The sequence below is a fragment of the Suricata suricatta genome, chromosome 4 (assembly GCF_006229205.1).
Source record: "Suricata suricatta isolate VVHF042 chromosome 4, meerkat_22Aug2017_6uvM2_HiC, whole genome shotgun sequence".
Classification (NCBI taxonomy): domain Eukaryota; kingdom Metazoa; phylum Chordata; class Mammalia; order Carnivora; family Herpestidae; genus Suricata; species Suricata suricatta.
In genome coordinates, this window is record NC_043703.1 from 88,083,934 (window position 1) to 88,107,816 (window position 23,883).

Consider the following 23,883-nt stretch of genomic DNA (forward strand, 5'->3'; position numbering starts at 1 on the left):
AAATTGGTTTCCATATAACACCCAGTGCTTCTCCCCACAAGTGCCCCCCACCATGCCCATTACCCTCTCCCTCCCTCCCCCTCCCCCTTCAGTCCATGGTTTGTTTTCAGTATTCAGTAGTCTCCCTTGATCTGTGTCCCTCACTCTCCCCCGTTCTCTTTTCCCCTTCCTCACCCCATGGTCCCCTGCCAGGTCTCTCTGGATCTTATTATTTTAAAGTGCTTGTTTTGATTTCAGTTTGGAAAATAGATTGTAGGGAGCAACAGTAGAAGCACTAAGACCATTTAGGGAACTGTTGCAGTAAACATATGGGTGATGATGGTGACTTGAATTACAGAGGTGGTAATAAGCATGTAGAGAAGTGGATGGATTTGGGAAATATTTAGAGGTAGAAGCAGCAGGGCTTGTTGATGGGGGTCAGGGAAGGGAAACAAAGATGATCCCTTGTGTTTTGGACCTTGGGCCCTGCACAAACGATAATGATTTGACATGGGAATGACTGGGAAGAAACACAGTGGAGACTGGGTTGAGAGCAGGAGTGCAAGTGGGAGACTTAAGAGGTCTGTTCTGGACACATTAAAGTTGCGATGGCAGTGGACATCCAATAGACGCAATGCAGTGTGTTTCGTGCTTCAGTAGTAGGATATTCATGGTTTTGGGGGAACATGGAAAATAGATTCTAAGTCTTTATGGGGGAAGTTGAAGTCAAAAATACTTCTGTGTACTCTTTTTCTCTATATTCCCTTAGCATATATGTACATTCCTCTGATATGGTGCTAATACTGCTGTCTTATACTTACTGATGTATTTGTTCTGGGCTTCCCTAAATCCATTGAGAGTTGAAATTGTAGGTTTTTATTTGCTTTCCATCTTTCTATCCCCAGAATCTAATATTGGTTCATTCTTAGTATAGCTATTTATAAATGTGTTTAGTAAGTGAATAAATGTGGCTGTTAAAATCTTAAAATATAAATAGAAGTGGTGACAGTAGGCGTGGAAGAAATGTATTTGAGAGAGGTTTTAGTGAAAAGATTAGTAGGACTTGATGGCCGATAATATATATATAGCACTTCTTTTGCCAGCTAGTGTTCTAAAATCCTTTACTCAAACTCACTTAGTCTTCACAACTCTATGACGCAAATGCCATTCCTGTTTTAGAGATGGGAGGCGTTGGCCAGAGAAGTAATTTGCTCATGGTCATGCAGCTAAGCAGCAGCACAACTGGCATTATGAACATAAGCAGTCTGATGGCCGAAGAGCAGGCTCCTAACCACGATGCCAGAATGCTTCCTCCTTGACAATGATTGTGATTCTAGCTTGAGTGTCGATCGTAACAATTTGCTGCTTCCAAAATACTTTCATTTGTATTCTTTGAGATCTGTATGGGAATACAAGTTCCATTTAGATAGTGATCATGGGAAAGTGGAGAATATTCAGTGGCCTGAGGTGGGGAAACAGGCAGGCGAGGCATGGGCATTCCAGATACACAGATTTCTCTCCCTTTTCATTGCTCCAAAGATAGTGCAGAGAAAGTAGCAAGTCTAATATGATTGCTCACAATTGTCAGGTAAACTTTTGGCCTCTTGCTACTTTTAATTTCTAGTCTAACCTGATAGATAAAATCCCTACCTGGCTGTTCAGTTTATCAAAGAGAAGAAAGTAAGTTCAATTTTACCTGCTTTTGTACACTGCTTCCTTATCAACCTATACAAATTTTAGTGGCACTTTCCTATTATGCAAAGAATTCTGTGCAGGTTGGTAGGGATACAGAGAGCTCTAGGATGTTGCTTGTTTGTAAGATTCTAATAATTGTGTGAGGAGGACATATCCAGGAAAAATAAATAGCTACACAAATTATTCTATAGCCAATAAGTACAGAAGTCTCAATAAAGCAGTAATCACTATCTGATGGAGAATACTGAGAAAACCTACTAGAAAATAAGGAATTCAAGCTGCACCTGAGAAGTGTCTTTAGTTAAATGGAGAATAATAATAATAAAACAAATAAATAAATAATAATAAATGTTCATGACAAAAGATAGTATGTTTCTATAATGATCATATGAGCCTATATATAAAGAATATGTAGAATAATTGGTTTTTTTTTATAAAGGAGTTCTTGGAAGTATCAATTAGGAGATAAGTTTGGAGAAGTGGGAGGCAGCCACATTATGAAGAACTCTGAATGAGTGGCAGGTTTCTACTTCAGTTGAAGAGATCCTTGCTATTCAAAGTGTAGTCTCTGTACTAGTCAAATAAGGAATTACTGAGCAGCAGTTTTAGAAATGCAGTATTTCAGGCCTATCATGAATAAGAAAATTCCGAAATTGATGTAGATGTTCAGTAAGATTTTAAAAGTATTAATTGTAGTGCATAGTCAGAATCTGTTATTTTAAGTCAAATGTTTATAACTAGGAATATATTTTTCAATAGAAACTATGTAAGAAATGGTACTTGGGATTTTGGCCTAACCTATAAAATCTTAAATGATTCATAAATTAGAATTACTCTATTAAGCATCTGACTCTTGAATTCGATGGGGTCATGGTCTTGCCATTGTGAGATTGAGCCCTACGTTGGGCTCCATGGTGGGCATGGAGCCTGCTTAAGATTCTCTCTCTCTCTCTCTCTCTCTCTCTCTCTCTCTCTCTCTCTCTCGTTCTCTCTCTTGTTCTCTCTCTCCCCCCGTCTCCCTGTACCCCTCCCCCTCCTCCAAAAAATATACTGTGAGATCTAATGCTGAACTTCCAGGTGGAGCAGTGACTGTTGGAATGAAGAGCAGAAAAGCAGATTTATGTCTCATTTAGGGAAAGGAAAATACGCCAATCAAACTGCTAAGTGCTGGATTGCACAGGGTGTAACATACGGTCAGTAACTGGGGATCCTGATCCTGCATTTTCCCTAACACTAGATTTTAGAGAATATCATCTGTGTGGCCAGGAGAGATGTAGGATGCTTGTAGCAAATGCTCTCTTCCTTAACATAATGTCAGCCTTGGTTCAGGGAAAGAACAAATTATTTTCCTAAATTACATAGTTTCTGAAACATTCTCATTAAAAAAAAAAGGCACAGTGTTGGGGCATGTGGGTTGCTCAGCAGATTGAGCTTCTGACTCCTGATTTCACCTCAGGTCATGATCCCAGGTTTGTGGGATTAAGCCCCTCGTCAGCTCCAATCTGAGTGTGGTCTTCTTGGGATTCTCTTTCTCCCTCCCTCTGCCCCTCTCCTCTGCTGGTGCACACATGCTGTCTCTTTCTAATAAAAAAAAAAAGCACAGTGTGGAGTAGTATGTATAGTATACTAAAGTGAAAAATATTTTAACATATGTTATTTTTGCACTTGGGCAAATATATATTGTAGGAAAAATTCCTAGAAGTAGAATTATTTGTGTAGAAGCTATGTGCATTTATAATGTTGCTAGATTTTATATAATTGTTCTTTAGAAATATTGTATCAATTTACCCCACCACCAGCATTGTATAAAAATGTTAAATTATAAGGGTGCCTGGGTGGCTCAGTTGGTTAAGTGTCTGACTTTGGCTTAGGTCATGATCTTAGGGTTCGTGGTTTGGAGCTCTGCGTTGGTGGGTTGGGTTCTGTGCTGACAGCTCAGAGCCTGGAACCTGCTTTGGATTCTCTCTGTCCACTCTCTGTGTCCTTCCCCTGGTCAGCTCTGTCTCTCTTTCTCTCTCTCAAAAATAAATATTAAAAAAAAAGAATTTTAAATTATATATCCAACTTTTTTATCTTTGCCAATATGAGATTAAAAATTGTTACCTCAGTGTTCTTTTAATTCATATCCTTCTAAATGATGAGATTGAATATCTTTTAATCTATTTAAAAGCCATTTCTTTGAAATATCCATATTTTTGGTCAAATTTCCTATTAGGATATTTCTTTTCTGTTTTTATTTATAGGAGTCATTTCTGTATTAGGGAAGTTAGCCCTTTGTGATATGTGTAGCAAACTTTTTGTTAATATAAAAAAGCAGCAATAAATAGGTAGCTAGTAGCTATTATATTGGGTAACACAGGCCTAGAGGTAGACTACGTAATTTGTTGCTGACTATGTTTCCTCAGAACAGTGATTACCAAATGGATAGGATGGGATATGTATTTTCTGAAAAGCATTAATATAGTAGTTTTTATATTTGGAAAACACAGAAAAAGTCTATAACATGCAATTTTAAGAAAATAAAGCTTGATGAAAATCCTCTTAGCTGGTGGGACAAGGTTAATAAAAACAATTGAAAATGTATGTAAGAATATTGTGAATTTTCAAAATCATTAATTGTTGTAGGAAATCACAAAACTGTTTTAAACTGATAGCCTCTGCATCATTCCCATTTTTTCCACAAGGTTACCACCAAAGAACATGATTTTGGTCTAGGGGCTCCATTTTCTGAAGCTGAAAAATACCAGAATACTCTCCAGCTAGAACAAGAAGTGAGAAATCAAGACACATTCATCTCTGCACTGAAATTACAGGTTATATTTAATTTCTTTATTTCCCTGAATTAATTTGGGATGTAGGCCTATTTTAAAATAAGAAGATGAAGAATGAATTCTAATTCAGCGCTCATTGACATCTTTTGGGTCTAAAATCATTCCATTTTTATTTTAACTATTTTGATACATGCAGAATCAGATACATATAATGAGTGCAAACTCCGTGGCAAGCATTGTATTCAGCATATTTAAGTATCTAATGTTATGTAATCGTTCCAACCTTGTGAAGTAGTGACGTTATTTCCATTTTACTGACATGGAAGCTAAAGTTCCAAGAGATTATAGAATTAAGATATTTGAGTAATGAGTGACAGAGCTAAATAGGATTTGTCTGACCTTCCAAGTTAGCTAGGCTTTGAACCCAGTTCTCCGTATTGCCTGTTCACCTGATGCTTGATGTGTGGTATGGCTACTAATGAAAGCTATTAAAAGAAACTTCCTCCTTTAGGAAAATGGAGTAGACTTACTTTGCCCTATTCCTCCCACTAAGTACAACTAAAAATGCTGAGTGTTTTGTTATAAAACAGATGTAAGGACATCCTAAAAAGTGGGAAGGAGAAGGAAGACTGGCTACTGACCTCAGCACACAATAAGTGACACGTTAGTGAACTCCTGGGTTTTCCTTTTGTTCCATATATGTCAGAGTACAGGAAAAACTGGCATCTAAAAGCAACAATAGATGCAGACAAAAAAAGTTCTCAGAAGAGCCATTCTTCTAGACAAAGGACCAGGAAGGGGTAACCACTTTTTTTTTCTGTCCTAGGTTTTTTTTTTTTTCTTAAAGTTATTTATTTATTTTGAGAGAGAGAAAGTATGAGCAGGGAGGGGCAGAGAAAGAGAGAGAATCCCAAGCAGGTTCTACACTGTCCCGCAGAGCCCGAGGTGGGGCTTGATTCCATGACCTTGAGATCATGACTTGAGCCGAAGTCATATACTTGGCCAACCGAGCCACCCAATGCCCCTCTGTCCTAGGTTTTTATAATTTATATACATTTTTAAAATGGAAGCAATATCAAATGTATCTAAAAGTTACAATTACAGAGCAAAGACTATCCTTCCTTAAACCATTTGAGAATAAGTTGCAGACCTGACGTCCTGATCTCTCTAGCATTTGAGTGGGTATTTCCTATAAATAAGAACACTCTCCTACAAGATCACAGTACAATCTAGTAAAATCAGGAAGTGAATTTCAATATATCACTGCCACCTAAGCCTCTGACCCCATTCAAGTTTTTGCTGATTGTCCCATAGTGTCCTCGGTTACAAAAAGATCTAGTCCAGCATTGCATATTGCATTTAGTTATTGTGTCCCTTTATCTCCTTCATTCTGGAACAGGTCCACTTTCTTCCTTGATATTTATGACCATGACATTTTAAAGGACACAGGTGAATTATTTTGTAGAATGGCCATTGATTTGGGCTTGTCATGATTATGTTAATGAACCTTTGGCTGTGTGGTAGCCAGCCTTCAAATTGGCTCCACCTCCAATGTAGTCTTTTCACACTTTGTACCATAATTGATCTTTGTAACCAAGAGCACAGAGCAGAAATAGTAAGTTATAGAGTAATCTCTTGGATCATATGCTCTGAGGGAAGTAAGCTTCCATGTTGTGAGTAGCCCTGTGAACAGGCCCACATGGCAAGGTACTGAATCATCTAGCCAGTAACCCGTGAGAAACTGAGGCCTGCCAACTGTGTTGGGTGAGCTTGGGAGTGGATTCTCCAGCCCTAGTCAACCCATGGTGACTGTCACCCTGGCTGACTCCTTTGACCCTGTGACAGACCTTAAATCAGAATCACCAAATTAAGCCACTACCAGATCCCTGACCCCTAGAAACTGTGCATAATAAATGTTTGTTTGCTCAAGGTGCAACATGAATACAGACAGAAATAGTACAGAAATGATGGTGGGTTCTCTTCATTCCTATCAAGTAGCACACAATTTCAATTTGTCCTATTCCTAATGATCTTTATTTGGATCTTTTGATTAAAGTGATGTCTTCTGGGCTTTTCCCTTGTGAAGTTGCTTTGTTTTTCCCCCTCTCTTTTAATTATTTTTTAAATTTTTTTATTGAAGTGTAGTTGACATCCAGTGTTACATTAGTTACAGGTATACAGTGGAGTGATCTGACAACTCTACATATTATACTATGCTCACCACAAGTGTAGTTGCCATCTGTTACCGTACAGTACTATTATGATACCACTGACTTCCTCCCCATGACTAATTCATTCCATAACTGGTAGCCTATATCTCCCACTCCCCTTCACCCATTTTTCCATCTCTCCCCCCTTCATTTTGTTCTTCGTATTTATAGGTCTGTTTCTAATGCAGACTACTTTTAGACAATACCTGCCCACTCAAACACCATGAAAAACACTATCCAGCCCCATTCCTGCCAGCAAAGGCTAAGTTAAGAGCCTAGATGTCCACTTGTGCAAGGCTGTAATAAGGAGTCCTGGCTGTGCCTCATGTCCCACTCCCCAACCCCCCATCTCACCGGGGTGATATCAAAGGAATGCTGGCTGGGGAGCCAGCCACCAGGCAGTAAGTACCTCCTCAACCCCATAAAGTAAGCAAAGACCACTTTAGATATCCACCCTCAACCCAGAGTAAGAAGTGTCCCCTTTTTGCTGAGTTGGTGCCAGAGGAGACCTAATGCACAGTTAGGACTTTTGTCGTCTCCTAGCAGTAACAAGTCCACTCACCCACAGTGGTGGTGGAGGACGCATGGCAGCAGTAACAAGTTGCCTCTATTCTTCCTCACTCTGGTGATACCAGCAGGAGCATGGTGGGGATGCTGAACCCGCGTCCCTGCCTAGCAGTGACAAGGAGACCACCCTCTCCAGGTGTCAACAGAGTCCTTCCTAGGACTTCCACCTACATCTAGCAGTAAGAAGGTAGTGTCCCCCTTTTTTAGCTAGAACTAAAGTCCTAGGAAGTATGACAGGAAGCCTACTAACACACAAGAGTAGATCATCTCAATGAAAAAAAAACTCCTCTTGGGGCACCTGGGTGGCTCAGTTGATTAATCATCTGACTCTTTTTTTTTAAATTTTTAAATGTTTTTTATTTATTTTTGAGACAGAGAGAGACAGTGCAAGCAGAGAAGAGTCAGAGAGGGAGATACAGAATCTGAAGCAGGTTCCAGGCTCTGAGCTTGCTGTCAGCACAGAACCTAATGCGGGGCTCGAACCCACGAATCATGAGATCATGACTTGAGCTGAAGTCAGATGCTTAACCGACTGAGCCACCCAGGTGCCCCAGTCATCTGACTTTTGATTTTAGTTCAGGTCATGATATAATAGTTTGTGAGTTTAAGGCCTGCGTTGGGCTCTTTGCTGACAGTGCAGAACCTGCTTGGAATTCTTTCTTTCCCTCTCTCTTTGCCTAAATAAACTTAAAAAAAAGAAACACCTCTTATCTCAAGAATCAGGAATATCTCAACCTCAGTGAGAAAAGACAACCAAGAGATGCCAGCACAAAGATGAATTAGATATTATAATTATCTCAGAGATTTTAAATCAGTTATTGTATGAATGCTCCAAACAATTCTGAGCATGTTTGAAACAAATAAAAAATAGACAATCTCATCTAAGAAATAAAGGATATAAAGAAGAAGTAAGTGGAAATTTTGGAAGCAACAAAAATATTCTTCAAAGGTGACTAAAGAAATTGCATATCTGTACAATGGATTATTAGTCATTGATAAAAGGAAATGATCATTGATAAAGGAAATGAGCTATCAAGCCACAAAAATCCATGAAGGAACCTTGAAAGCAAATTGCTAGGTGGAAAAAGCCAACTGGATAGGTTACATATTCTTATGATTCCAACTGTATGACCTTCTGAAAAAGACAAAGCATAGAGACATTAGAAAGATCACGGGTTGCCAGGGATTTGGTGGAAAGGAGTGTTGGAAGGATGAATGGACACAGACATTTTTCAAGTAGTGAAACTGTGTGTGGGGTGGGGAGAAGGTGTATATGGGAACTCTCTCTACTTCCATATCAATTTTTCTGTAAGCTTAAAACTGCTCTAAAGAAAAACATAAAGTCTATTAAAAAATGCATGGGAGAAATTATATCCAAATCATGTATCTGACACAGGATTAATAATTGACAGTATACAAAGAACAACCCAATTCAAAAGTGAGCAAAGGACAAAATAGACATTTTCCCAAAGATCTGCAAATGGCAGGAAAGCACATGAGGGGTGCTGGGTGACTCTGTTGGTTGAATGTCTGACAGTGGCTCAGGTCATGATCTCATGGTTTACGAGTTCAAGCCCTGCATCAGGCTTGCTGCTGTCAGCACAGAGCTCGCTTTAGATCCAGAGACTGATCATGTTCATGGATTGGAAGGCTCAACATAGTAATGTCAATCAAGATGTCAATTTTCTCCAAATTGATGTATGGGTTTAATGCAATTGCCATCAAAACCCCAGCAAAAACAATTTTTAAAAAGAATAATAAAGTGGGAAGAGTCATTCTCTTTTGATTTCAAAACTTAGAATATGGCTACAGTGATTAAGACTGTATGGTATTACTAGGGGGATAGACACAGATCAATGATACAGAATAGAGAATCCAGAAATAACCTTACACAAGTACAGGCAAAAGGTTTTTGACAGAAGCACAAATGCAGTTTGATGGAGGCAGGATAGTCTTTTCAATAAAAGGTGCTGAAACAACTGGATATCTTTTAGGGAAGAAAATGAAGGTAGACCTAAACCTCACACCTTAAATAAAAATTAATTGAAAGTGGATATTAGATTTATATGTAGAACACAAAACTATGAAACTTTTATAGGGTAACATAGAAAACCTTCAGGGCTTTCGGCTTGGCAAAGAGTTCTTAGATATGACACCAAAAGCATGATTCGTAAAAGAAAAATCGATAATTTAGACCTCATCAAAGTTTAGTTTGTGAAAGAACCTGTTAACAGGATGAAAAAAAAACCCTATAAGCAGTATTTCCTTAAATCTTTTTTAGTGTTTGTTTATTTTTGAGAAAGCAAGAGACAAAGCATGAGTAGCAGAGGGGCAGACAGAGAGAGGGACTCAGAGCTGTCAGCAAAGAGCCTGATGCAGGGTTCAAGCCCATAAACTGAAGCCAAAGTTGGATGCTTAACTGACTGAGCCACCCAGGTGCCCCTAAAAATCATATTTCTGCCAGAAGAATCATATGTAGGATACATGAAGAACTCTTAAAACTCAGCAGTAAAAAGCAACAATCCAGTTAGAAAACAAGCAAAAGAAATGAAGAGGTATTTCACAGAAGGATATATGTTAACAAGCACATAAAAAGGTGTTCATCCTTTCTAAATGTCAGGGAAATGCAAATTAAGACCATGATGAAACAACAATGCACCCCTATAAGAACAGTTAAAATTAAAAATAGTGACAATACTCCATGCTGTCAAGGATAAGGAGAAACTTAATTCTCCTGGGTATTGATTCCACAGAAATCAAAACTCACATCCACTCAAAAACCTGTGTATGATTGTTCATAGCAGCTTTGTTTGTCAAAGACTGGAAACAACTACAATTTCCCTTAATTGGTAAATGCCGAAGCAAACTGTGGTACTCCATACCATGAAATATTATTCAGCAACAAAAAAGAATGAACCATTGATGCAACTGTGTTGTGTTGCGTGAAAAAGCCAATGTCAAAGTATCACATACTGTGATCTTTATCACATGTTTTTATTTATATAATGTTCCTGAAAAGACAAAATTATAGAGATTAGTGGTTGCTAAGAGTTAAGAATGGGAAGGGGAGAGGATGTGACTATAAAGAAATATCAGGAGGGCAATCTTTGTGGTGATGGAATAATTCTGTATCTTACTGAGATGCTGACTACAACAGTCTATACATGGGATAAAGTGGAATAGAACAACATGCACATTTCATACAAGGGTCAAATCTCTGAGTGTGATATTGTGCTATAATTGTTTAAGGTGTAACTGTTGGGGAAAGTGGGTCAAGGGTATAGGAGACCCTTCAGTCCTCTTTGCAACTTTCTGTGAATCTTTAATTATTTCAAAATAAAAAGTTAAAAATATTTTTAAATGTTTATTTATTTTTTGAGAGAGTGAGAGAGACAGAGCCTGAGTGGGGGAAGGGTAGAGACAGAGAGGGCGAGACAGAATCTGAAGCAGGCTCCAAGCTCTGAGCTGTCAACACAGAGCCTGACACAGGGCTCAAACCCATGAACTGCATATCATGATCTCCGCCAAAGTCGGACGCTTAACCTACTGAGCCATCCAGGTGCCCCCAAAAAGTTTTTTTTAAAGTTATTTTTTGAGTAACTGTTATCTGCCAGAAATTTTACTTGAAATTTTATGTCTGACTACACCCTGAGAATTGTAGGTATTCTCTCCATTTACCAGATGGAAGTCAAGAGGCTTCCATTCATTTTTTCTGAATTCAGATGCATCTCTTAGGATCAAGAAAATATGGTAAATTGCCCAGGGTGAACTAACTGGTAAAGAACGACAGCAGGGTTTGAACCTTTCTGCATAATTCCAAAGCCTATAGCCTTTCTACTACTTGAAACCCTCTCTTCTAAAGTACTTGTCTTGGAATTGAGTAAAAGTAGGGCTTGATGTTAGCCATGAGAGGAGTGAGTGTTTACTTATATATAATTTATTTTATTCATTAACTTAAAAATAATTTGAGCATTATATGCTAGATACATAATAAATTACAAAGCAATGAGAGGTGTGTTGACACAGAAGTTAGAGAAAATCACTTGAAAAATTTCTTTAATATTTATTTCTTAGAGGGAGAGGGGCAGAGAGAGAGGGAGACACAGACTGCGAAGCAGGCTCCAAGCTCTGAACTGTCAGCACAGAGCCTGACTCGAGGCTTGAACTCACAAACCATGAGACCATGACCTGAGTCAAAGTTGGACACAACCAACAGAACCACCCAGGCTTCCCTAGAATACAGACAGTCACTTTAGAGTTGCTTAGAATTTAGCAGAAGGGACAGGGAAGTAAATGCCTAATATAGAGTATAAAATACTAAGATTAAACTATGTAAGAGACTTTATGGAGCACAGAAGGAGAAGCATTTAACCTGCTACAGTGGAAGGTCAACAAACGTTTTTAGCGTACTCATTGCTCAGAAATATGTCATTGTAGAAGCCATGAACAAAGACAAAAGTATAGATAGATAAATTGAAGTTTATCTGTTTGTTTATCCCATATCCAATAGTTGTGGTTTATTTTTTTATTTTTTTATTTTGAGAGAGAGAGAGAGGGCAGGAGAAGGGCAAAGAGAGAGAGAATCCCCAGCAAGCTCCTCCCTGAGAGTGCAGAGCCTGACTCTGGGGCCTAAATCCATGAACTGTGAGAAAATGACTTGAGCTGAAATCAAGAGTTAGGCGGTTAACCACCTGAGCCACCCAGGCAACCTCCACATCTTAAGGAGTGGCAAAATGGCAGAGAAGTAGGGAGCTCTCAAGTCTCCACCTGCCCGCAACTATCAAATTGAGAAGGACTAAAGCCACAGTACTCTGATCTGCACGAATGGGAGATATTCACAGAGTCCTTATAGATGACAGCATCATGGATGCCTGAGGCTACCTCAAGAAACAAGCCAAAGTACACATGGTGGAGAGTCCCAAATATCGCTGAGTAGGGAAATAAAATAATCAGAGGCATAAGAAGAGAAACTGAGAGACGCTATTAAAAGAACATCTCTTTAAATGACAGGCCCTGGACAGTCAAAGAGCCGTCTTTAATAGAGCAGTACTAACAGGTGCACAGTGCAGAACAAGCTTTTAAAATGGACAAGAGACAGAAAGCTAGCCAAAATGACGAAACGAAATTCCAGGAAGAAATCACAGCTACAGAAACTGCTCAAAACAGACACAAGCAACATAACTGAACAAGAATTTAGAACAATTGTCATAAAATTAATCACCAGGCTTGAAAAAAGCATGGAGGTCATCAGAGAAGCTCTTGATACCAAGACTAGGGACCTTCAGAATAGCTGTGATGAGTTTTAAAAAGGCTATAAATGAGGTGCATAATAAAATGGAGGTGGCCGCTGCTCGGATTGAAGAGGCAGAGAGGAGAATAGGTGAATTAGAAGATAAAGTTGTAGCAAAAGAGGAAGCTGAGAAAAAGAGAGAGGGCAAGAGCAGGATAGAATTCGAGACCTGAGTGATACAATCAAATGCAAATTATCCGTATCATAGGAGTTTCTGAAGGAGAAGAAACAGAAAGGTCCTGAAGGGGTACTTGATCAAATTATAGCTGAGAACTTCTCCAATCTGGGGAAAGAAATAGACATTGAAATTCAAGAGGCGCATAGAACTCCCCTGAGACGTAACTTGAATTGACCTTCGGCATGATATATCATAGTGAAACTGGCAAAAATACAAAGATAGAGAATTCTGAAAGCAGCTAGGGATAAAAGGGCCCTAATATTCAAAGGGAAACCTATCAGAGTGGTTACAGACCTATCACTGAAACTTGGCAGGCCAGAAAGAAATGGCAGGAAATCTTCAATGTGATGAACAGGAAAAATATGTAACCAAGAATCCTTTATCCAATGAGCCTGTCATTCAAAATAGAAGGAGAGATTAAGGTTTTCCCAAATAAACAAAAATTGAGAGAATTCATTATCACCAAACCAGCCAAGCAGGAAATCCTAAGAGGGACTTTATAAGGGAAATGTAGCAAGGAATACAAGCTACCAGAGTCACCATTACAAGCATGAACCCTACAGACAACACAATGAATCTAAACCCTTATTTTTCAATAATAACACTGAATGTAAATGGACTGAATGCTCCAATCAAATGACGCAGGGTAGCAGAATGGATAAAAAACCAAAATCCATCTATTTGCTGTCTACAAGAGACTCACCTTAGACCTGAAGACACCTTCAGATTGAAAGGAAGGGGATGGAAAAATATCTATCATGCGACCGGAAGTCAAAAGAAAGCTGGAGTAGCCATACTTATATTGGACACTCTGGACTTTAAAGAGAAGGCAGTAATAAAAGATGAAGATGGACATTATATAAGAGTTATAGGGTCTCTCTCCAGAAGCACTAACAATTATAAACATCTATGCGCCGAATTCAGGAGCACCCAAATATGTAAAACAACTAATCACAAACATAAACAATTTAATTGATTAAAATGTGCTTATCTCAAGGGATTTTAATATTCCACTTACAGCAATGGATAGGTCAACCAGAAAGAAAATAACTAAAGAAACAATGGACCTGGACGGCACATTGGAACAGATGGAATTAATAGATATATTTAGAACTCTGCATCCTGAAGATAGGAAATTCACTTTCTTCTCAAGTGCACATGGCACATTCTCCAAGATAGATCATATACTGGAGCATAAAGCAGCCCTCCATAAATACAAATGGATTGAGATCATGCCATGCACACTTTCAGATCACAATGCTATGAAACATGAAATCAGCCACAGGAAAAAGACTGGTAAACCTCCAAATATGTGGAAAAAAACCACACTACTGAAGAATGATTGGGCCAATCAGACAATTAGAGAAAAATTAAAAAATATATGGAAACAAATGAAAGTACAATAATCCAAACTCTCTGGGATGCAGCAAAGGCAGTCCTAAGAGGAAAGTATATTGCAATCCAGCCTATTTCAACAAACTAGAAAAAGCGCAAATACAAAATTTAACAGAGCACCTGATGGAACTAGAAGGGGAGCAGCAAGAGCAGCGCAAACCCAGCAGAAGAAGGGAAATAATAAAGATCGGGGCAGAAATAAATAATATAGAATCCAAAGAAACAGTTGAGCAAATCAATGAAATCAAGAGTTGGTTTTTTGAAAAAATAAAGTTGATAAACCTCTATCTAGCCAGACTCCTCAGAAAGAAGAGAACACCCAAATAGACAAAATCATGAATGAAAATGGATCTATTACAACCAATCCCTCAGAAATATAAGCAAACATCAGAGATTACTATGAAAAATTATATGCCAAAAACTGGACAATCTAGAAGAAATGGACAAATTCCTAAACACACATGCACTACCAAAATTCAAATGGGAAGTGATAGAAAATCTGAACAGACCCATAATTAATGAAGAAACTGAATCATCAAATATCTCCCAAAGCGTAAAAGCCCAGGGCTGAATGGCTTCCCAGGGGAATTCTACCAGACATTTAAAGCAAAGATAATACCCATCCTTCTCAAGCTATTCCAAAAAACAGAAATAGAAGGAAAACTTCAGAAATCATTCTACGAAGCCAACATCACTTTGATTCCCAAACCAGACAGAGACCCAACAAAAAAGAGAACTACAGGCCAATATTCTTAATGAATACAGATGCAAAAATACTCAACAAGATACTAGCAAATCGAATTCAACAGCACATATAAAGAATTATCCATCATGATCAAGTGGGAGTCATTCCTGGGTTACAGGGCTGATTCAATATTCACAAATCCATCAATGTGATAGATCAGTTTAACAAAAGAAAAGTTAAAATCCAGATGATCCGGGGCGTTTGGGTGGCCCAGTCGGTTAAGCGTCCGGCTTCGGCTCAGGTCATGATCTCGCAGTTCATAGGTTCGAGCTCCGCATCGGGCTCTGTGCTGACAGCTAGCTCAGAGCCTGGATCCTGCTTCAGATTCTGTGTCTCCCTCTCTCTCTCTGACCCTCCCCTGCTTGTGCTGTCTCTCTCTGTCTCTCAAAAATAAATAAAAAGCAGGAAAAAAATTTAAAAAAGATGATCCTATCAATAGATGCAGAGAAAGCATTTCACAAAATACAGCATCATTTCTCAATAAAAACTCTCAAGAAAGTGGGGATAGAAAGAATTTACTTAAACATTATCAAAGCCATTTATGAAAAGCCCACAGCTAATACCATCCTCAATGGGGAAAAACTGAGAACTTCCCCTCTGAGATCCGTAACACAACAGGGATGTTCACTCTCACCCTTGTTGTTTAACATAGTGGTGGAAATCCTAGCATCAGCAATCAGACAACAAAAGGAGATAAAAGATATCAGAATTGGCAAAAATGAAGTCAGATAGAAGGAATCAGAATCGGCAAAGATGAATTCATGATACTCTACATGGAAAACCCGATCAACTCCACCAGAAGTCTTCTAGAACTGATCCATGAATTCAGCAACGTCGCAGGATACAAAATCAACGTACAGGAATCGGTTGCATTTTTATACCCATAATAAAGAAACAGAAAAAGAAATCAAGAAAGTGATCCCATTCACAGTTGCACCTAAAACCATAAAATACCTAGGAATAAACCTAACCAAAGATGTAAAAGACCTGTATGATGAAAACTATAGAAAGCTTATGAAAGAAATTGAAGACGCAAAGAAATGGAAAAATCCCATGCTCATGAATCAGAAGAATAAACATTGTTAAAATGTCATTATATCCCAAAGCAATCTGTATGTTCAGTGCAATCCCAATCAAAATCGCACCAGTGTTCTTCTCAAAACTAGAACAGACTATCCTAAAATTCATATGGAACCACAAATAACCCCGAATAGCCAAAGTAATATTGAAGAAGAAAACCAAAACGGGAGCATCATAATTCCAGACTTTAGCCTCTACTACAAAGCTGTCATCATCAAGATAGTATGGTATTGGCACAAAAACAGACAGATAGACCTATGCAATAGAGTAGAGAGCCCAGAACTGGATCCACAAATGTATGGCCAATACTTTGACAAAGCAGGAAAGAGTATCCAATGGAAAAAAGACTGCCTCTTTAACAGGTGGTGCTGGAGAACTGGACAGCAACATGCAGAAGAATACTAGACCACTTTCTTACACCATACACAAAAATAACCTCAAAATGGCTGAAGGACCTGAATGTGAGACAGGAAACCATCAATACCCTAGAGGAGAAAGCAGGAAATAGCCTCCTTTACCTCAGTCACAGCAATTTCCTACTTGACACATCCTCAAAGGCAAGGGAATCAAGAACAAAAATGAACTATTGGGACCTCATCAAGATAAAACGCTTTTGCACAACAGAGGAAACAATAAAAAAAACTAATAGGCAACCAACAGAATGGGAAAAGATAGTTGCAAATAGCATATCAGATAAAGGTCTTGTATCCAAAATCTGTAAGGAACTCACCAAACTGCACACATGAAAAAGGAATAATCCAGTGAAAAAATAGGCAGAAGACATGAATAGATACTTCTCCAAAGAGGACATCCAGATGGCCAACTAGCATATGAAACGATGCTCAGCATCATTCATCATCAGGGAAATACAAATCAAAACCACACTGAGATACCACCTCATGTTGGTCAGAGTGGCTAAAATGAACAAATCAAGAGACTATAGATGCTGGTGAGGACGTGGAGAAACGGGCACCCCCCTACACTGTTGGTGGGAATGTAAACTGATACAGTCACTCTGGAAAACAGTGTGGAGCCTCCACAAAAAATTATCAATAGAACTCCCCTATGATCCAGCAATAACACTGCAGGGGATCTACCCAAGGGATACAGAAGTGCTGATGCATAGGGGCAAATGTACCCCAATATTCATAGCAGCACTTTCAACAATAGTCAAATGTCCATCAATTGATGAATGAATTGAGAAGATGTGGTTTGTCTATACAATGGAATACTACATGGCAAAGAGAAAGAATGAAATATGGCCATTTGTAACAAAATGGATGGACCTCGAGGGTGTCATGCTAAGCGAAATAAGTCAGGCAGAGAAGGACAGATACTATATATTTTCACTCATAGGTCTAACAGGAGAAACTTAGTAGGTGATCATGGGAAGGGGAAGGGAGGGGAAAGAGTTAGGGAGAGGGAATGAGGCAAATCATGAGAGCCTCTTGAATACTGAAAAAGAAACTGAGGGCTGAAGAGGGAGGGGGGAATGAGGAAGGGGGTGATGGTCATGGATAGGGGCACTTGGGAAGAACACTGGGTGTTATATGGAAACCATCTTGGCAATAAACTATTAAAAAATAAATCTTCAAAGTTAAAATAAAAAAATAATACAAGTAATGAAAATAGCTTAGGCAATAAGAACAGGGGATTAGTTAAAGTTGGGATGAGAATAGCAAACAGGAGATCATTGTTAATGGGTTCTGTGCTAGTTACTAGAAGTGGGTTGCAGATTGGCTTTATTTTTTTTTTAATTTTTAAGTAATCTTTTTTTTTTCCATAATATTTTATTGTCAAATTGTTTTCCATACAACACCCAGTGCTCTTCCCCTCAAGTGCCCTCCACCATCATCACCACCTGGCTTTAAAATTCCTTGAGGTAAGGGCAAAAAGGAAATTTTAGTTAAATAATTCACTGTCCTGAGGGTAAGAAAAAACCAGGTGTCCAAAAGAAGCAGGTTTTCCTGAAATTGAGACTTGAGCCTACTTTTCTTTGAGGATTCTTATAAAGAAAGTTGCGGGACATAGTGTATAGCATCTTCAATTACTTCCTTAGTAAACTTGAGTCTAGCATTCTGGAGCTTAGATACATAGGAGAAGGTGGAAGTTAGACTGGACAGGTTCGTAGGGTTGGCATCATAAATAACATTTAAAAAATCTTATTCTCAGTGTGATAAAGCACCATAAAGTTACAGAAGTTACCTCCAATTTGAACTTTCAAAGAATTTTTAGCTATATATGGAAAAGGCCAAAAGAGAAGAGAGTAGGAGGTATTGCTGAAATTCAGGCCGTTTGTGATAAGAGACTCAACTAAGGAAATAAGTGCATATATGGTTTCTGTTTATTGTTTTTTTAATTCTTCAAGTTTTTTCTTGTTTCCTGGATTTGATAATTTAAATTCTTAACTTCTAAATCTCTCAAGTTAGTGTGCCTTACTTGATGCTTAAGTCAGAGTTGGTTTTATTGTGCTTCTTGGAATGTTTTATATTGAGTATGATAAATGTCATGGTAGTATATTCAGCTAAATATAATTTGTGACCTTTAGGGTATATCATTATATAGCCACAAATTATAGATAAAGTTTGTATTTTTAAGGAAAGCTTTGTTGCTTCTGATGGTTTGAAGAGAGCTATCTATAGTTATTTGAAAAGGGCAAGGTTGGAAGTTAGAACTAAGGATAACATTGGATGAGAAATTTAGCAATTTACGATGCTCCTCAAAGACTGAGTCTGTTTTTTTTCCGTCTTTTTACATTTTTTATGGGTACCAACACACTGCCATGAATATAAGAGGTGCTCGGTAAATGTTTGTTAAGTACACAGTGAGACAAGATGAATAAGGACCTTTGTGCCACCCTTTATAGATACTTCCTTTATAGTACTTAACATATTTTTTTTGTGTTTTCTCAAGTAAACAAATTCTGTGAAGGAAGGGACCTAACCTATTTTTGTATCTATGGGATTTAACGTAGTTCCTGACACATAATCATGTTCAATGGGTCTAATATATTTCTTTTCCTTTAAAGGCATTTGGATACCTTCATGATAGAAAAGGCCCTTTTCTTCATCCATTGATGATTTGATAGTGGGCTGGGAAGGAAAGCTGGGACCCTCCACATTTAGTCAGCAAATACTTGATTGATTTGGTATTTAGCTTAGTCAAGTAAGTTACTGACATGTTCAAAAGAACTTTTTTTGAAGAGTTAACATATTTTGATAACAGTAATTAGAAATATAATTCTCAAAGATACCTAATTGATGATATTAGTTACTAAAATTAAAGAATTTCAAGATTATGGTATCTTTTATACAGATATAAATATTTGGCCACTCTTCTAATTGGTTAAGAAATCAATAGTATTTATTAACTGTAAATTATCTTTTAAGATGTAGCTATAAACCTTTACATTTTCACTTAATATATTTTTTCAGAGAGGTATTATATTCACATGGTACAAAATTCAGGAAGTGAGAAAAATATATGTAGCTAAGTCTCCTTCTAGGGAAGCAGACCTCTCTTCCTGATTCTGTTCACTTAGTTTTTCTCCTCAGAGGGAAGCAAAGGAAATATTTTAATGTGATTATTTTCTTTTTAATTCAAACAGATTGAAGATCTCATACAGACAAATCATGGCTTGGAAGAATATGTTAGGAAACTCTTGGATAGTAAGGAGGTGGTAAGCAGTCAAGTAGACGATTTAACCAGCCACAATGAGCATCTTTGTAAAGAATTGATTAAAATTGACCAACTAGCAGAGCAACTAGAAAAAGAGAAAAATTTTGTGGTGGATACCGCCGACAAAGAACTTGAAGAAGCAAAGGTATTACATCTGTCATTGATAGGATTTTTTATTGAGTTATAACTGATAGATATAGTATTATATTAGCTTCTGGTATATAACATAATGATTCACTATTTGTACATGTTGTGCAGTAATCACTACAATAATTCTAGTTAGCATCTGACTACTGATCAGGATTTTAATTCCTCTTTTAACGTCATGTAACTATTAAATGCAGTGTGGAAAAAGTAACATTCTCTCATCATTTGAAAGTTTTTTAGATTTGACATGACATTTAAATGTCTATTCTAAGGATTAAATTGTATTGCACGTTTTATTGCTTTTAAAAATTCTTGCTCAAAAAATGTCCTAAGTAATTGTAATTATGGTAAAAACTTTAGGCAACAGGAATGTTCTTCTTTTATTTATTTATTTATTTTTTATTTTTATTTTGAAAGAGACAGAGTACAAGTGGGGGAGGGGCAGAGAGAGAGTGTGAGAGTGAGAGTGAGAGAGAGGGAGAGGGAGAGGGAGAGAGAGAGAGAGAATCCTAAGCGCACTCTGCACTGTCAATGCAGAGGCCTATGGAGGGCTTAATCTCACCAACCGTGAGATCATGACCTGAGCTGAAATCAAGAGCCACATGCTCAGCTGACTTAGTCACCCAGGCCCCCCAGGAATGTTCTGTGTATAGGACGTTGCTCTCCTTTCCTAATCCTTCTCTTTTCTGCAGAGAGATCTATCAACAAATAGATGATTCATATATATCCATCCTTTTCTTTCTGTTTTCACACATACAATTTATTTCACACTTTGAAGAGTTTTTTAAACCAAAGTTTTAAATTTCTGTGTAGTAAAATTAATCAATCTTTACTGACTTCTGAGTTTATTTTTTGGAGTGCCTCTCCCATTTTAAAAATTTGAATAGACTTTATTTTAGAGCAGTTTTGGGTTTATAGCATAATTAAGCAGAAGGTACAGAGATTTATATACCTCCTATCCCTATGTATGGACAGTTTCCCTGTTACCAACATTACCAATCAAAGTGGTACATTTGTTAAAATTGCTGAACCTACATTGACTCATCATTATCACTTAGAATCTCTAGTTTATATTTGGGTCCACATTTGGTGTTGTGCATTCTAAGAGTTTGTACAAACATAGGATGACATTTATCTACCATTATAGTATGATGCAAAGTAATTTCACTGCCCTAAAAATCCTCTATTCTTCACTCAGTTTTGATCCCTGTTTAGGAAGATCTTACCTCAAGAACTACAAAATGTCTACAGTTCCTTTTAATACTTTTAGTAATTTTTTAAAAAAGTTTTAATCCTTCCAAGGGCACCTGGGTGGTTCATTTGATTAAGCATCTGACTTCAGCTCAGGTCATGATCTCACTTTTGTGAGTTCAAGCCCCGCATTGGGCTCTCTGTTTCAGTGTGGAGCCTACTTCAGATCCTCTGTCTCCATCTCTCTCTGCCTCTTACCATTCATGCATGCTCACTCGCTCTCTCTGTCTCTTTCTCTCTCAAAAATAAACAAACATTTAAAAAACAGTTTTTGGGATGCCTGGGTGGCTCAGTCAGTTAAACATCTGACTCTTGGTTTCTGCTCAGGTCATGATCTTGGGGTTTGTGAGTTCAAGCCCCAAATCGGGCTCTGGGCTGACAGTGTGGAGCCTGCTTGGGATTCTCCCCTTTCTCCCTCCCTCTCTCCCTCCCGCTTTCTCTGTCTCTCTCAAAATAAACAAACATAAATAAATAAAGTTTCAATTCTTTTGGAATTTTTGTTCTAGTATGAGGTGGGGTTGTGTAGTCCTTTGTTTAGTCACTGATTTGAAATGACATTTTAGTACCTACTAATTTCTCATGTGCTTGGATATGTTTCTGGACTGTTGTATTTCATGGATTCATTTGCTGTTTTCTGTGCCTCTACCACATTATTTTAATTAGTGTAGCTTTATAATATTTTGATAAACATTTTATTTCTTGATTGAGTTTAGTATCCAACCATGAAATTTAGAAACTAAGAACTTAAACAGAATTCTATTTTTTTAATTTTTAAAATGTTTATATTTATTTTTGAGAGACAGAGAGACAGAGCATGAGCAGGGGAAGGGCAGAGAGAGAAGGAGACACAGAATCTTAAGCAGGTCCCAGGCTCTGAGCTGTCAGCATAGAGCCCAACGTGGGGCTTAGAACTCACAAACCCCAAGATCATGACCTGAGTTGGCTGCTGAACCAACTGAGCTACCCAGGCGCCCCTAAACACAATTCTAAAAATGAAGATAGTTTCATTTCTCGTTGCTCTCTAATGGTTTGTAAGCATGGTACAGTGTATTTGAAAGCCTAAAAGCAACCTATTGAGTTTTTAAAGGTGTGAATATGCTCCATTGTCTTGATTTTATTAATCACCACGTTAGTAAATTGTCTCTAATAAGGTAGTTTCCTAAAGCTCATTTTTCCATGTTCTTTCTTCTTTAATTAAAGATTTTTTTAAATTATGTATTTATTTTTGAGAGAGAGAGAAACAGCGTGAGCAGGGGAGGGCAGAGAGAGAGGGAGACACAGAATTGGAAGCAGGCTCTAGGTTCTGAACCATCAGCTCAGAGCCCACTGTGGGGCTTGAACCCACAAACCATAAGATCATGACCTCAGCTGAAGGTGGCTGCTTAACTGATGAGTCACCCAGGCACCCCTCCTTTTTTTGTTAAGTTAGCATGTCCACTTTTTTTTTTTTGAGAGAAAGTGGGGAAAGGGAAAAGGGAGAGAGAGCGAGAATGATATCTATCTATCTATCTATAGAGAGAGACTCTTTTTTTTTTTTTTAAGTTTTTGAGATACAAAGACAGCATGAGCAGAGGAGGGTCAGAGAGAGAGGGTGACACAGAATCTGAAGCAGGCTCCAGGCTCTGAGCTAGCTGTTAGCACAGAGCCCGGCGCAGGGCTAGAACCCACAAACCGTGAGATCATGATCTAAGCCAAAGCCGGAAGCAGGACCCTTAACCGACTGAGCCACCCAGGTGCCCCAGAGAGAGACTCTTAAGCAGACTCCACTCCCAGCAGGGATCCCAACTCGGGGCTTGATCTCCTGAACTGTGAGGTCACGACCAGAGCCGAAATCAAGAGTTGGATACTTAAGCACCTGAGCCACTCAGGTGCCCCTGTTCCATGTTATTTCTTATACATCCTTTTAATGTACTCCTACTAGCACATAATAAAGCATATTATATGTTAACTCTTGATAGCATATGATAAACACTTAAATGACCAAGCTGAGAACATACATGTTATTAAAGGCATTATCTATTACAGTAAATTGAAATATAAGAACCCAGTACATAAACTCTAAGATAGTATTTGTTTATATACAGTAATTTTGCTTATTAAAATGGTGTAAAGGATAAGTAAGCTGGAATTAATAAAAAATCTGAGGAATTGAATATTGAAATATATGAAGTTTCTTACTTTAATGTAAGGACACAGTCTTCTTTAACAGTTACCTGGAAGAGGTCCTTAGAGATTTTTTTTTAACTTGCGAATTAATCTTGTAATGGTTGCTACTAAAGTATTTGAGGGTAATTCAAAAGTAGCTTGAATGTTTTAAGCATTTCTCAGTAAACTCTTGTTTGTATTGTTTCTTTAAGAATAGTTATCCTTCATTCACAGTTTATGATAAATTAAGTTCAGTCTTAATAATAACCACCCCAATTATATGTCTCCTTTTATCTTCTCATCTTGAGTTTTTTTTATCATTTATATCTTAACAATACAGTGTTTCCCAGCTAATTGAACATAACTTTTTGAAATAAGCAGAATTGTAATTTTACCACTACTAGTTTCTTCATACAATTTATATTTTAATTAATCTAGGGGTTATTATTGGACTGGATCTTTGATAGCTCTTGTCATTATTGTTACATTTATATTTCATTTAATCAAAAATATTTGGGGTGCCTGAGTGGCTCAGTCAGTTAAGCCTCCGACTTCGGCTCAGGTCAGATCTCACGTTCGTGAGTTCAAGCCCCGCATCAGGCTCTGTGCTGACAGCTAGCTCAGAGCCTGGAGCCTGCTATGGATTCTGTGTCTCCCTCTCTCTCTGACACTCCCCCTCTCATGCTGTCTCTCTCTGTATCAAAAATAAATAAAACATTAAAAAAAATACTTTAAGATTTACCATGTGGAAG

At 37.9% G+C, this 23,883-nt stretch overlaps 1 protein-coding gene across 4 annotated transcripts in view; it reads left to right on the top strand.

Moving 5' to 3' along the window:
* TSGA10 (testis specific 10) overlaps positions 1-23,883 on the top strand; it is a 151,245-nt gene that overhangs the window by 4,556 nt on the left and 122,806 nt on the right. For 3 of the 4 annotated variants that reach the window (XM_029937178.1, XM_029937175.1, XM_029937174.1), the window contains exons 2-3: positions 4,359-4,487; positions 19,518-19,733. Coding sequence is in view for 2 of the 4 variants with exons in the window: in XM_029937175.1 (XP_029793035.1) it covers positions 4,359-4,487; positions 19,518-19,733 (345 nt within the window). In the remaining 2 variants the exon portion in view is untranslated. The remainder of the gene's footprint in view (positions 1-4,358; positions 4,488-19,517; positions 19,734-23,883) is intronic. The other variant, XM_029937176.1, reaches the window with a different exon arrangement.